Consider the following 12,956-nt stretch of genomic DNA (forward strand, 5'->3'; position numbering starts at 1 on the left):
GTTTGGGGGGGAGGGAGGAGGGGTGGCTTCGGGAGTGAGGGGAAGGAGACGGGTTTACGCGCACACACACATCGTCTTGCTGAAACAATGGTCAAATGGCACGCGGGTATGTGTGTGGCCAGAGCCTCACCCAGGCGATTTCTCTGAGCACAGATATTTGGCAGGATCGCGCTCCCTCTCCCACACGGCCTGGATGCTGTGCTCGCAGCAGCTGGCTCCGCCGTCCGCCCACGTCTGCGAGGCACCCTCTGCACACAGGAGGAGGAGAGAGGAGCTGTCGGCAAGGCGCGCCTCCAGGCTCGGCGATAGATCGTATCAGCGCAGCTTCACGACACAAAGCACCTCTCACAGGTACAAGTCCCTGCAGCGGCGAACACGCTTCCCGGCGAGGCAGACTTTCCACCCGGGAATGACTCACTCTCGGCCCGGAGTGTCCAGCGAGAAAGTATTGCTTTAATTGGGTCTATTTCCTAACTACAGAGAGAGCGGACACAAAGATCAAACATTCCCTTTCCACATGACACCCATCAGAAATGTCTCATGCAAGTCTACGGGGCCACACGCGGGGTCACAGGCAGGAGCGACGCCTGTGGGAGGGAAGGCAGGACCGTATGTATGTACACGGAGCCATAGACTTCAGTTCTTCACCGACATGTGCAAATGTGACAGATATGGCTTCCCGGTTTTTCGTTCCTTTCGTCGAGTTAAAAAAGTAAGACATCATCATACAGGAGAACACTTTAAAAATAACTTTTTAAAGTTATTCGGCGGGAGAACCTCCGCCGTCACGTCAGGTTCAGGGATGACCTGCACCCGCGGCTGCAGTTCCGGCAGGTTCCAGGAGGGGGCATAACTTCCTAAGGCACAAGTAGCAGGTTAAAACATGTTTTAATTAAACCATGCTTCTTCTTCTTCTTTTTTTTTTGTTATGTGAAACAATAAATTGTGGCTAGGAGTAACGCGTAAGAAGCTGTTAATGGTACAAAATGCAGTCGTAAAGCTTACACTACCCTATCTGTTAAACAGTCACTAGTCTGAAACCTACTACAGTCGCTGCGTATTACAAACGTTGTTTTTGGTAATCGTTTTCTTACAGGAAGCTGAGTTATAAGGCTTCTGTGAAATAATAATCTTATAGATGAACAAATATATTACACTCCCTTCATAAAGTTATTTACAGTTACGTTCCGATTTCGCCACTGGTAACCCAGGCTGTTCTGAGCGCACCTCCCCCGGCTTCCAAAGTGCTCGGTTATCTGCCCGAGACGAGAAAGACACAGGCTTGTCGGGGGTGACGGGCCCAGCGGGAGGAGCTGAAGAGCCAGGTTTGGACACTGGTTATTGCTGGCGCAGAAGACCTTGCTGGGCAAAGACCGGAGACCACCTGTTATTTATTATTTATACATAAATACGCGCCTATCTATGTACATGCATGCAAATGCAAGACCTGTCCTGTGACAGGTTTCTTTTCTTGTCCAGTAACCTATCTCGTGCTATTCGACCTACTTGTGCTATGTTCAAAGCCAGATTAAAAACAAAATGCTAGCATGCTACAAATGAATAGCCCTATGGTTTTAGTAAGACAGGGGAGGGAAGGGCATTATGAAAGAGCTGAGATGAAACACTGGAAGATCCCTACAACGCACTGAATAAGGCAACAAAACTATATGGAACAGCCGCCCAGGGAAAGTTGAAATAAAGCAGGAAATGAGTGTTAGGTTTTCCTCACAAATGCCTAGCTTGCCAGTACTCTCTTAACTTTTTTTTGCAAAGTTTGATAAAGCCTCTGAATGAAATGTTTTTATAGCTTTGCTCCAATAAATACTCTCCTGGGGTAGCAAGTTTAATGCTTAGGTCTACGAGGCCCTGATGCTGTGGTTGGATTAAATAAGGCACTTCCAGTACTGAAATCCAGGGGTGCCCAAGGATGCATAGGAGTCAGGCTGCCACGGGGGTCATTCCCATGGGGGTGCCGTCACACAGTCTGTTTCCTACACTCACCCCACCCCACCCCTGTTCTTTCTTCTCGAGATGACTTTTCCTTCAGCAGATGGAGTGGCCCTTCCTTCCTTCCTTCCTTCCTTCCTTCCTTCCTTCCTTCCTTCCTTCTTTCCTTCCGTCCGTTAAAGAGCTACTTCTTGTCGTATGACACATCTCCAGTAAGTCGGAAGTTCTGTGTGGTGCCAGGTGTGTTCAGTTTATTGAGTCAGAAGTCTGGATGCTGAACCTCCACAGTCACCCATCAACACCATGTGGCTCCCGAGTGAGTCCGATGTTGCCGACTACGAGTGGGTGCTGGTGCTGGAGAGGTCGTTGCGTATTATTTCGTTTACTGCAAGGAAACAGAAACGAGAGCGCGCGTTAGGAGGACACCACTGTGCATGGAACTGCGTGTGAATAACCAGCCATTCCAACGGCCACGCTCTCGGACGTTAAGTGCAGCCTGTGAAAAGGAACCGCTTCCCTTCCTGCCTCTCGCCACGTCTGCAAAGTGTCCTGGAGGCCAGCAGCGCGGCTGCCGTGACTCAGGCGGGGGGCCATGCCGTTCCTGCTCACGGGGCCCCAGGGGCTCCCCGGGTCCCGAGGGCACCTTCTCCCGGCGGGAGAGCACCGCGGAGGTGGTCGTGGGTCCGCAACACCAATGACTGGCACCCACGTGGAAGCACCTCTGGAAGGCCACGCTCAGTGGTCACCCCTCAGCCTCACCATCCAGTTGGAAAGGGGCCGGCGTCCGCAGCAGGGGCCCCCGCTGTGGGGTCTCTTCCTTCAGCTCTGTCCACGGCCACTATCAGCCTGTGATTTTTGGCAGCCGGAGAGGAAATGAGCAAAGGCCACCGAGAGGGAGCTGCACAACACCCCTCCCTCCACCGCTGATGGGCACCCCGATAGGGAAATGTCACCGGGGAGGTGTCACCACGGTCACTTTCCTGACAGAACTGGGAGGCGGGGAGCGCGCGCTCACGTCACGGAACTGCCAGGCTTCCCTCTGCTGCCCAGATAAACGCCGTGTGTTTCTGCAAAGGCCCCGGCCTATCCGAGGGCGGCTTCCTGAGCAATTAGTCGGCGCACATTTCATCTCTCCCACTCCCTCCCCTGCATTCCCTTTCAACACCCACACCCCCCCCCCCCAACTATTTTTAAGAATAACAATAATAAAACACAGTTGGGGGAACCAGGAATTGTGTCATGGGACCTGATAACAGAACTCACTGGCAGGAACCTGAACAGCAAACTTCAAACCCTAGCTCTTCCCAAAGGTCTGGCCTGACTGGGACCCAGGGCCACGGTGTCCACCCTCTGCCCGAGCCCACCTGTGGCCTGGGTGAGGGGCTCCAGCCGGCTGCCCACAGAGGACACACCGGGGCCCAGCCTGAGACAGGGACGTGACATGCAGCAGCTTCTCTGAAGACGGCGAACCAGTGGCTGGGACACACGGGAAGGGCTCATCACAGCTGCCACTGGGGCAATATCGACGTCCAGGGCTCAGAGCAGATATCAGGACAACACTTGCTGAGAGCGTGCATGAGGCGGTTCCTTAGCTGCAGGTGGCTTTTCCACCACAGCCCTGGGCACCGTGGAGAAGGGAGGGCAGCTCTGCCATGCCCGTCAGGCCAGGCAGCTTACTCCTCATCCTCCCAGGAATCTGCCCTCATGACCTCTAGGCCGAGGTGCTTGCTGAAGCACAGACAGGGCCCGGGACGCACAGGCGATGTCCATTCTCTCCCATTTCACTCGTTACGCTCCTTCTTCCGTGGGACATGTGTCCATTTGTTATTTGGCAGGACATTGCCACATCAAAGAACATTTTGACAAAGAAAAATCACAACTGCTGAGTTTCTACAGGATGTGTCGGGTAAGCAGAAGGCTTACTGCAGTGAGGTGTCTCGCACGGAGAGAGTGTGTGGAACATACTTAGAAAGACGGTGGTCTTGTGGGCAGAAAGCGAGTCCCCGGCCAGGTGACAGAGACAAGTCACCACAATGTGACACTGTGGTACCATGACTGTTTATTTCTGCAGCACCGGGCTGCTCACAGCTGCTTTCGGGGTCATCATCTCATTTATTCCTACAATAGGCCCGCGGCCAAGGGGCAGCAACAGGTTTGGGGCCAAGATGGCAAGGTCTGGGCTCCTAGGTCAGCATTCCTCCGCTGGGCGGCAGGAGCACAGGGAAGGTGGAAATGGATGGCAGAGGGAGACTCAATCCAGGGTGCTGACCAGCCTCGACCTACCAGGCAGAGAAAAGGGTCCCAATTGAAGAAGCAATGGCTCCTTCAGTTACCCTACAGCAAGAGAAGGGTTTTACTTCCCACCCCATTTCCAGGGGTAACAAAAGTCCCAGACCACAAATCTGATCTAGTAGTAAGAATGGTGATTCCATGGCTGAAAAGGTCTGAGGGAAATAATGGTGGAGAAGAGGAGAGTCTGAGGGAAATACTGATGGAGAAGAGGAGGGAGGCAGTACGCAAAGCAACTATCTGGTTCCTCAAGGTGACACAGACCACAGGAAAACAACACCTGTTTGACAAGATAAGAGGGGAAGAAACTTCAGAAGTGGGCTTCCCCTACTGCCCACGATCGCACCTGAACCTGGTGGGAGCTCCTGAGGTGGGTGTGAGTGTGGAAACCACTCAGCGTGTCCTGAGCCATCCTAGGCCCCGGTTCCCATGTGGCTACTTTGGTGCTGGCCCTGCTCTCTGACCCCCTTGGGGTGTCAGGAGAACGAGGAGGCTGGAAGGCTCCCCCCCAGTGAACAAAGTTCTCAACTGTCATCGTGGTGCACTGGTTTCTGATGAGCAACTGGCCCTTCCAACAACACGGCGCCGGAAGTGCTGGGTCATCAGACCCTGCTTTTCCAAGCCCAGCAACGTCAAGTGGGGATCAAGATCACAATGTTTCAGACATCTTGGGACTCACTCAAGAACCATCACACATGCGTCAACATCCTCTAGAATCTCCCCTCAGCACTCCATGGGACTGAGGGCATCAGGCAGCAAGCCATGATGGACAACCATACACTGCTGAGTGGATGATGCCCCCCACAATGTTCGACACAGCTGAGGACGGATAACCATGACATGCAGAGTGGGCCAAGTCCCACACAACTGTCTACACAACTGAGGACCGACGAACATAACACTACCCTCTCTCCCACAGCTACAGCCTGTGTTGTAACCCAGGCAGGAGAGCCACCGGGGTTCCCGTTTCACGGACGGACGAAGAACCCATCCCAGAAGGGCTGACAAAGGTTAAGTGTTTCTCTGATGACCGGGCCGAGGATGAAAACCAGGGACCCTCTTGCCCTGCTCCTCTCCTGGCCGCAACTTCCTATTTCTCTTCCATGAGGTCACGGTTCCGGGTCCGTATCAGTGCACAGCCACCCCGGGCTCTGCTAGGGCTATTTCGGGAGTGGCTTTCTCTCTTTGATATGGTTGGGTCGGTGACACCCACGCATCCCCACAATGTCTTCTTTCTGCTGATAGTTTCCATTTCTTATTCAGCTTTTCCACCTACACCGAGGCTTTTCTTTATAGAGGTATTTTGAACAGCAGATACCATGTGACCCTCACAGCTCGTCAGAAACCTGAAAGCGGAACCTTTGCCTGGCTTCACGTCAGATGTCCCTCAACAGGATGTGGTGAGCTGTTACACCACAATTTGATTTAATAAGAAGGGTTTTTTCCCTTATATTTAATTTTTTCTCTAAAATGCTCCTAAGGTGGAAACTATTGCTTTTTTTCTAAAACTTATGTGGCAGTTTGAACTCTTGTTCTAATCCAGGATGTATACGCAGGATGTGTGTGTGTGTGTTCCTCCACGCCCAAATCCACCTCTATACATATATCTGAAATTGAGTGAAAGGGAAATGAGTGTGTGTTTTTTTTAAATACAAAAGCTAACATGTACAGCTTTTACCTGCATGCACATTATCTGTAAATATTACCCAGGTTCTTCCTAAGAAGATAATTGTTCTGTTCTTCAGCAGTAGTGGTACAAACAAAGGTGATGTGCCCTTTTTACAGTAAAATGTACTTTCATATAATGAGTTTCTTCTTTTGGATCGTGACTTTGAGAAGGCTGACATGAAGCCTCACGTTGCAGTGCAACAGCCAAGTCCTGTCTCTCAGGGTCACGCAGGGGTTTTGTATGACGACTGACAGCAGCACAAACAGAAAGGGCATTGTCGGAGTTTGGATATTGTCTAATGTATCTGCCCTGCTCAATGCCTAGCGTTTAGGCAAAGTTTCTGAACTCACGGTTTCTGAAAGCAACAAAGGATCTGAAATCCCATGTTAAGGACTGAGCAAAGCACTTAGTCGCCCAGCTCTCTGGCTTCTTGGCACCTGCACAGACACTAACCTGGATATTGGCAGCATCCTACAGGGAAGGGAAGGAAGCTATAGTGCCTGCGAATTTTGTACATGGAGACACCACAGCACACCAGCTGAGAGGCAAGGGTGTTGAGACCAGGACCTGGTGGCCAGAGAGTGGCTGCTGCCTCACACACACCACCTCAGCTCTTGGTTCTGAGAGCTCCCAGATGGCACTCACTAGCTGCACTGCAAATCCATGGGTGGGTGCAGGTTGCTTTCTAATACTGACTAAGAAGGTCACGAAGGGACCAGGAGCCGTGGTCCCCAAGAGCTGATGCTGGGAGGGTGGCGGACACAGGCCTGCTGTTGGCGCCTGTGCCTACCGTCCCCCCCTTCCTAATTCCACCAGCGCCCCCTTCGCCTGGTCCTCGCTGGTTTCACCCGTTCAGAGCACAACCATGGGGTTCCCAAGGGGAGGGTGGAGAGGACACAGCTATCACCCCCTTTTCTGAGGCAGCTTCTCTCAAGAAAAGCAAAACATCTACACCCACCACCACCACCAGCACCACACCACACACACACACACACACACACACACGTGCACGTGGGTGGTTCTACTGGAGCTAAAAACAGTTGTTGTTTTCAGTCATTTCTCCTGTACCAGCTTTTATGTGCTTTAAACATATTTGTTATTGTTGTTGTTAAAAAAGAAAAGAGGGACCCGTCTGGTCACCTACTTTCCGCTGCACTGTCAGAGCACACATGATGGTGAGCGTTTTCTTTGCCCTAAAACAAATGGAAGGTGAACTGAGCACCCGGTGAAGATCTCGGTGCCCGGAGATTGCTGACACGCATCAAGCCATTCAGAAACCCCAGCTGCTAGGCCCCTAACTCACACGGTTTCCCATAAAGAAGGCGGGTGGAGGCCTGGCCAGGAAGGAGCAGATGTTCCGCCACATGGGTGTGCTTCACCTGTCGTGACTCGTCCTTGGGAGCCGGCAGGTGGGTGGCAGCCGCCCACCACCGTTGCGAGGGCCTCCTCCCGGCTGGGACACTGGGCTCCAGGCCCGACTGCCGCCTGGACAGGGTTCCTCAGCCCCGAGCTTTATCACCCACGGCCTGCTCCCTACTCCCAGTGAAGAGGGGACAGTCATGCTTCCGCAGGAGGGGCTCTGAGGGAAGGGATAACAGCGTCACTTGAACCTGAAGGAGGAAAGAATGGCCATGGAGGAAACCCACGTCCTAGCAGTTAGCGTGGCCCGTAGATCCCAGCAAATGGGACGTTATGTGACCAGAGCTCAAACAGAAATAAGCCCTGGAGGAAAAGCAACCCCTAAAACATAAAACTGCAGAGCACATCTAGGCGTGTTTGTCTTTAAAGATGGCCCGACTCCCGCTGTCCAGTGGTGCATGAGCCATGGGACACTTTCTCGAATGGCAACCAACCGACGCTGACACCCAAACTCCTGAACACTCCGCTTTCCTCAGACCCACATTCTCCCTCATTCACCGCACAGCATTCCAACGATCGCAAGAGCCAGCGGCCAGTGCGGGGTGTGTGTGTGTGTGTGTGTGTGTGTGTGTGTGTGTGAGGGGGGTGGGAATGGGTGGGTGTGGGAGGGGTGTCTGTGGCGTCCTGCCTGAGGCCTCTGCACACAGGGGCAGATGGAAGACCGGCTCCTGTTCTCACTTCACTTCTGAAGCCCTGAGTGATGTGGCCCCACCGGTGGAAACAGGAGGCTCGGCCAAGGTCTCTTTCTGCTTTATGAATCGGGGATTTTCAGTTGTCGGAATGGAGACTAGAGCTCCATGTGCTGGGAATATACAACGCACCTCATGGCCTCTCTTTCCCAGCTCTCTGGGAGGCAGGGAGCATTCTTATTAGGGAAACAGGACCGGAGAGGGCAGGAGAGGAGCCAGGCCTCGCACAGCAGGTAACAGACCCGCGAGTGGAACAGGCCGCTGTGGGTGGATGTGATGCTGTCAGGATTCCACCAACGTCAGCAGGGAGGGTGGGGCGGCCCGCTGGTGGCTTCCTCGGCCTCCGGCCAGTTTTTTTTTTTTTTTTACATGGCATAATTGCTAAAACACTCCATCCAAAGCTCAGGTCACCTGCTTTTATAAAGAAAAGACGCGTGCACGCACCAGCACTGTCTGGTAGACGTTCAGTGTACTGGTTGCCCGAAAAAGAAGAAAATTGTCGGGCATGTGAGTGAAAGTCACAGCGGTCTGAAGTGAATGCAAAGTCTGAGCTCAACCACAAGGCGCACATGTTCTCACAGACACACAAAAGGTGAACAAGACGGGGCTTATCCTGCTACGCGTTTAATTTCCACGTTTCTCACAATGCGTGTGTATCCCTTTTATCATCAGGACGAATGCCTGTGTAGGCTTTTAGGTTAATGCAAACATGAGCTGTGTCTTGTCGCCTCTCTCAGACAGGATCGACGAGGCAAAGCCATGGTCCACACCCGGCCCCACGGTGCTGCGGCCCCTCCAGAGGTGCGGACTCGGGGCAAGGGAGAGCCAGGGAGGTGGGCGCTAGACATTTTTAGGCGGATGTTCACACATTTAGGGATGCTAGCTCCCCGGGAATGGATGTGGGCTTAGAGAAGAAGAAATCTGGCTCCTCAATGTTAACCCAGTCATCATTTCATCCTTGTTTTTGACAAAGGGGTAAGATGGAGAAGAACTATGCTTTACAAATAGTACTTTTATCAGTTAAACAAACCTGCATTTGTTGATATAGGTACCTATTAGCTCAGTTACAGAATACTTTTTAAAGCACTTTCTTCTTTTCCAATAGTTATGTTAGTTCCAGTAAGGAAGCCAATTGTATTAAAAATTTAAACAAATTAACAGTATTCATCTACTGCCACTTATCAAATTAGCCAGCCCAGCAGGGGACACTGTCGTTTTTCTGTCCCTGGTTTTGTAACATGCTCAAATGTTGCTCTTCCATGAAAAGAACTACTTCAAAGCCATTATTGTCCTTTAAACAAAAGCAAAATGGGAGACAAAAAGTCTTCATGATTCCACTACAGGGTCCACACAGGATCACTTCCCACGTTGCATTATGTCCCATGGACTCTTTCAAATCAAACACGGGTCATAAATAAAATACACAGCACAAAAGCAGTTCTCCCTTCTCACTCCATATTCCTCTGAGGGACAGAAAAATGCACCATCTTTACTGGGGACGAGTCAGGAACGCCCTGGGAAAGCCAAAATAGCTTTCTGAGGAGCACAGCAAAACAGGAAGGACGCTCTTTTGCCATTCCTATAAGTAGGAGATAATTTTAAAAAGTATTTCCTAACTTTCCCAGAAAACACACCGCTCGCTAAAGTTAGTGTTGTAACCTCAGAGCATAACCACTGAGGTGGACACAAGGAAACCAGAAATATCTCAGGCCAAACCTGTCCTTAAAGAAGCCCCTTTTGGGAAGTCTTTGAATCGCTTGCTGTCCTAAACCTTTACCGTCTCTGCTGGTTCTGGGGTGGCCAGTCAAATCCCACGAAGCAGCACGCAGCTGCTACCTTTCCCACAGGGCGTAAGAGCTGGGCTCCCCACGCGCCTATGGTTTCGGGGGGACTGCTGGATGCCCGGCACCCATGGCTTCCACTGGTTTTTATTTAAGGAATGAGAGGAGGTGTGAGCTGAGGACATGGAAACACCAGGATTGCGGCCACAAGGTAGAGAGGAGAAAAATAGGAAGCGGGGAACACGCTTTTGTTCCCCGGAGACAGAGCATCTGCGCCCGAGAGCACCTAGAGGGGCGGGGGGCCCGCTCAGGAGGGCACAGTGGTCTCTCTCATGTGGGTTTTGATTTCTTCAGAAGATGCAACCTCTCGGGACGCCTGCCACCTCACAGGACGTCTGCCACAAATACCTGCTCCTGCCCCAGGGGTGCTGGGTCGGCGGGCGCCTGGGAGCCTGGTGTGTCCACCACGGCCTCACCGGCCCAGCCGGCGGCCAGCCTGGCACCTCCTGAGCCAGGCGCTGCCTCGGCCTGTGGGTTAGACGCAGGGCGATTTGGCCACGAGTGCAGCAGCACCACTGTCATTCTGAAAATGCAGAGTTGCAACATCACTAAACTCTGATTTTCTACTTTCTGCTTTTTTTCCCATTTGTTTTTTTTTCTCCAAAGATGCTTTGTGAAGCAGTGGAAAATAATACAGTTTCTCAAGTTTCATTAAAAAGTAAGTTCTCGGGTTACTTCGGGTGTCCTGGACCTATTTCAGCCTTCACTTATTTTTATCTTTTTTAATCCTAATCAACCACTGCCACGGGGCCTGCTATTTTTGGAAGGAGAGAACGGGCCAGCGGTGGGACTGACAACAAGTCACCGTTTTAATAAAACATGACCCTCCCAGCTGGATGTGGGGCTGGCTGATCAACACTGTTGTTACATGGGACTGCCAGCCATTAAAACAGAAAAATTTTCCTACCTTCGGTGCCGCTTCCTTATTTAGCCTGAATTCTCCAAGTAATGCAAACGCCCCGTGTGGAAACTCCAGCACCCGTGGGGACAGCAGCCACGTGACCGGGCGTTTCCACGGCTCACCCTCCCTCTCCTCTCTCCGCCGTATGGCAGGGCGTGTGCCAGCCACATCACCTGCCCATTGTTTTATCTACGCCAAACCCACGCCGCAATCACTCCCTGGGATCATTAAACTGCCAACGAGCATTCTTCCAGGGCTTTCTTTATGTTACTAGAACTATATTCTCCCAAATTGCGAAATTTCTATTCAAACAGAATTGAAAAAATAATTGTAGAAGCTCCCTTTAATTAAAAAAAACAAAAACAAAAACAAATAGAGGGAGAGAAAGAGAGAGAGGGAGGGAGAAAAGAGACTGCTGCGGGTTAGGGTAGGTTTGCTGTGAGATCAGGGGACTCAGAGTGAAAGGCAAGAACAAAGTGTGGCTTCCGTCTCTGTAGGGCAACGGAGGAGCTGGTCAAGGCCAAGTGCTGCAGCTCTCAGTCTGGGTGTGAGGGGCCAACATGGCCAACCAGCTCTCGGCACCCACCAGGCCGTCCGCTGGGCGCCCCGGAACCGCTCACCAGCTGCCGGGTTTGGGTCAGAAGACGCTGCGCAGTACGGAAGCGACAGTTCCGGGGTTCATGGGAAATGAAACCCACCTTCTTGTCATGAAATGTGACTTTGAACCAAATCCTCACCTCACCAAAGGATTATTAGTAATTGTGTTAGGTGTGGTCCTCCGCATTGTGACCCTGGAAGGAAATGGCCACTTAAAAGATGTAAGTGGTGCCGAAACTGGTTTGGCTCTGTGGATAGAGCGTTGGCCTGCAGACTGAAAGGTCCCAGGTTCGATTCAGGTCAAGGGCATGTACCTTGGTTGTGGGCACATCCCCAGTGGCGGGAGTGCAAGAGGCAGCTGATCGATGATTCTCTGTCATTGATGTTTCTAACTCTATCCCTCTCTCTCTCTCTGTATAAAATCAATAAAATGTATTTAAAAAATAAAAAATAAAAATAAAAGATGTAAGTTGTGAGTGTGTGAGGGACAGAGGGATGGAAAGGTGTGAGCCCTGGGAGCTGATTTTTATTCAGCAGCCACAACTGAACAGCATGATGGAGTGAGGGTGTCTGATGGTGGCTGCCCTGGTGACGAATCTGGGTGAGGGGTGTGCAGACCCATCACGTTGCTCATTCTACCCTTGTGGATGTTTGAAATTTTCACCATTAAAAGCCAACACTATCTTCAGAGAGAAACCAGAACCCAAGCGAAGATGGTGATTGGCTGGTCAGCCTCCCACGTCTGACCTGCTCTCTGGACAACCAGTGAAGCAGAGGACACCAGGGCCTAGCTGCTACGAGGGGCTCCTGGCCCTGGCCCCACACCACACCATACCACGAGCTCACTGGGCCTGCCCCTGCTCCTCGTGACACTGGGGACTGGCTGAGTCACCTCAATCTGGAACGGATGCAGATTCTCAGGCCCCACCAGACCCACTGAACCAAAACATTTGAAGAAGAGCCCAAGATTTGATCCTCTCCGCCACGGATGTCTGAGACACAGGGGTTAGATGGGGGAACCAGGAGATGCACAGAGGCCTTTTTGGTGCCTTGGGGGAATTCTACCCTTCATTTACTGCCCTAGTGCTGCTCCCCTTCAAACACCCTAACCTTCAAATCTTTAAGAAGAAATTCTGTGCTAGTTTTTTACAAATTGAAAACATAACACTACAAGTGACATTTCGCTTGAGGTCTGAGGACAGCCAAAACATTCCGAGGAATGCAGTGTCGAATAACACACATGCTTGGGAGTGACGGATGATGCCACGTGGCTGTGGTGCTGAATGGAAAAGCGGGGAGGGAGGCAGAGAATAGCTCTGAAGTGCTGGATCCTCACTGGGGTGCAGGAGGGCACCCAGCTCAGAGCTCAGAGCCAACATGCAGCTCTGATTCACTCCCCAGGACTCAGGCTTGGGGACCAGCACCCCAACCCCAGAGCCACCTGGAGACAGTCAGCTGGAGCCCATCCTCACCGCAGCCTGTGGTGGCACAGGACGGCCGAGATGGGTGGCAGCTCTGCTCAGCTGCTCTGAGCCAGCGGGCCTCTGCTCAGCAGCCCGGGGCTTTCAGTGTTGAGAAAGGAATTAAGATGACATGCAGATGTT

General features: G+C 51.9%; 1 protein-coding gene across 15 annotated transcripts in view; it reads right to left on the reverse strand.

The window, feature by feature from the left end:
• Positions 1–433: 433 nt before the first annotated feature.
• NFATC1 (nuclear factor of activated T cells 1) overlaps positions 434–12,956 on the reverse strand; it is a 94,904-nt gene continuing 82,381 nt past the window's right edge. For 11 of the 15 annotated variants that reach the window (XM_036418048.2, XM_036418049.2, XM_036418051.2 and 8 more), the window contains one exon: positions 434–2,332. In XM_036418048.2, coding sequence (XP_036273941.1) covers positions 2,283–2,332 — 50 coding nt within the window. In that variant the 3' untranslated portion in view covers positions 434–2,282. The remainder of the gene's footprint in view (positions 2,333–12,956) is intronic. The other 4 variants (XR_006740359.1, XR_004984324.2, XM_036418047.2 and 1 more) reach the window with 1 other exon arrangement.

This window comes from Pipistrellus kuhlii, unplaced genomic scaffold (assembly GCF_014108245.1).
Source record: "Pipistrellus kuhlii isolate mPipKuh1 unplaced genomic scaffold, mPipKuh1.p scaffold_m20_p_6, whole genome shotgun sequence".
Classification (NCBI taxonomy): Eukaryota; Metazoa; Chordata; class Mammalia; order Chiroptera; family Vespertilionidae; genus Pipistrellus; species Pipistrellus kuhlii.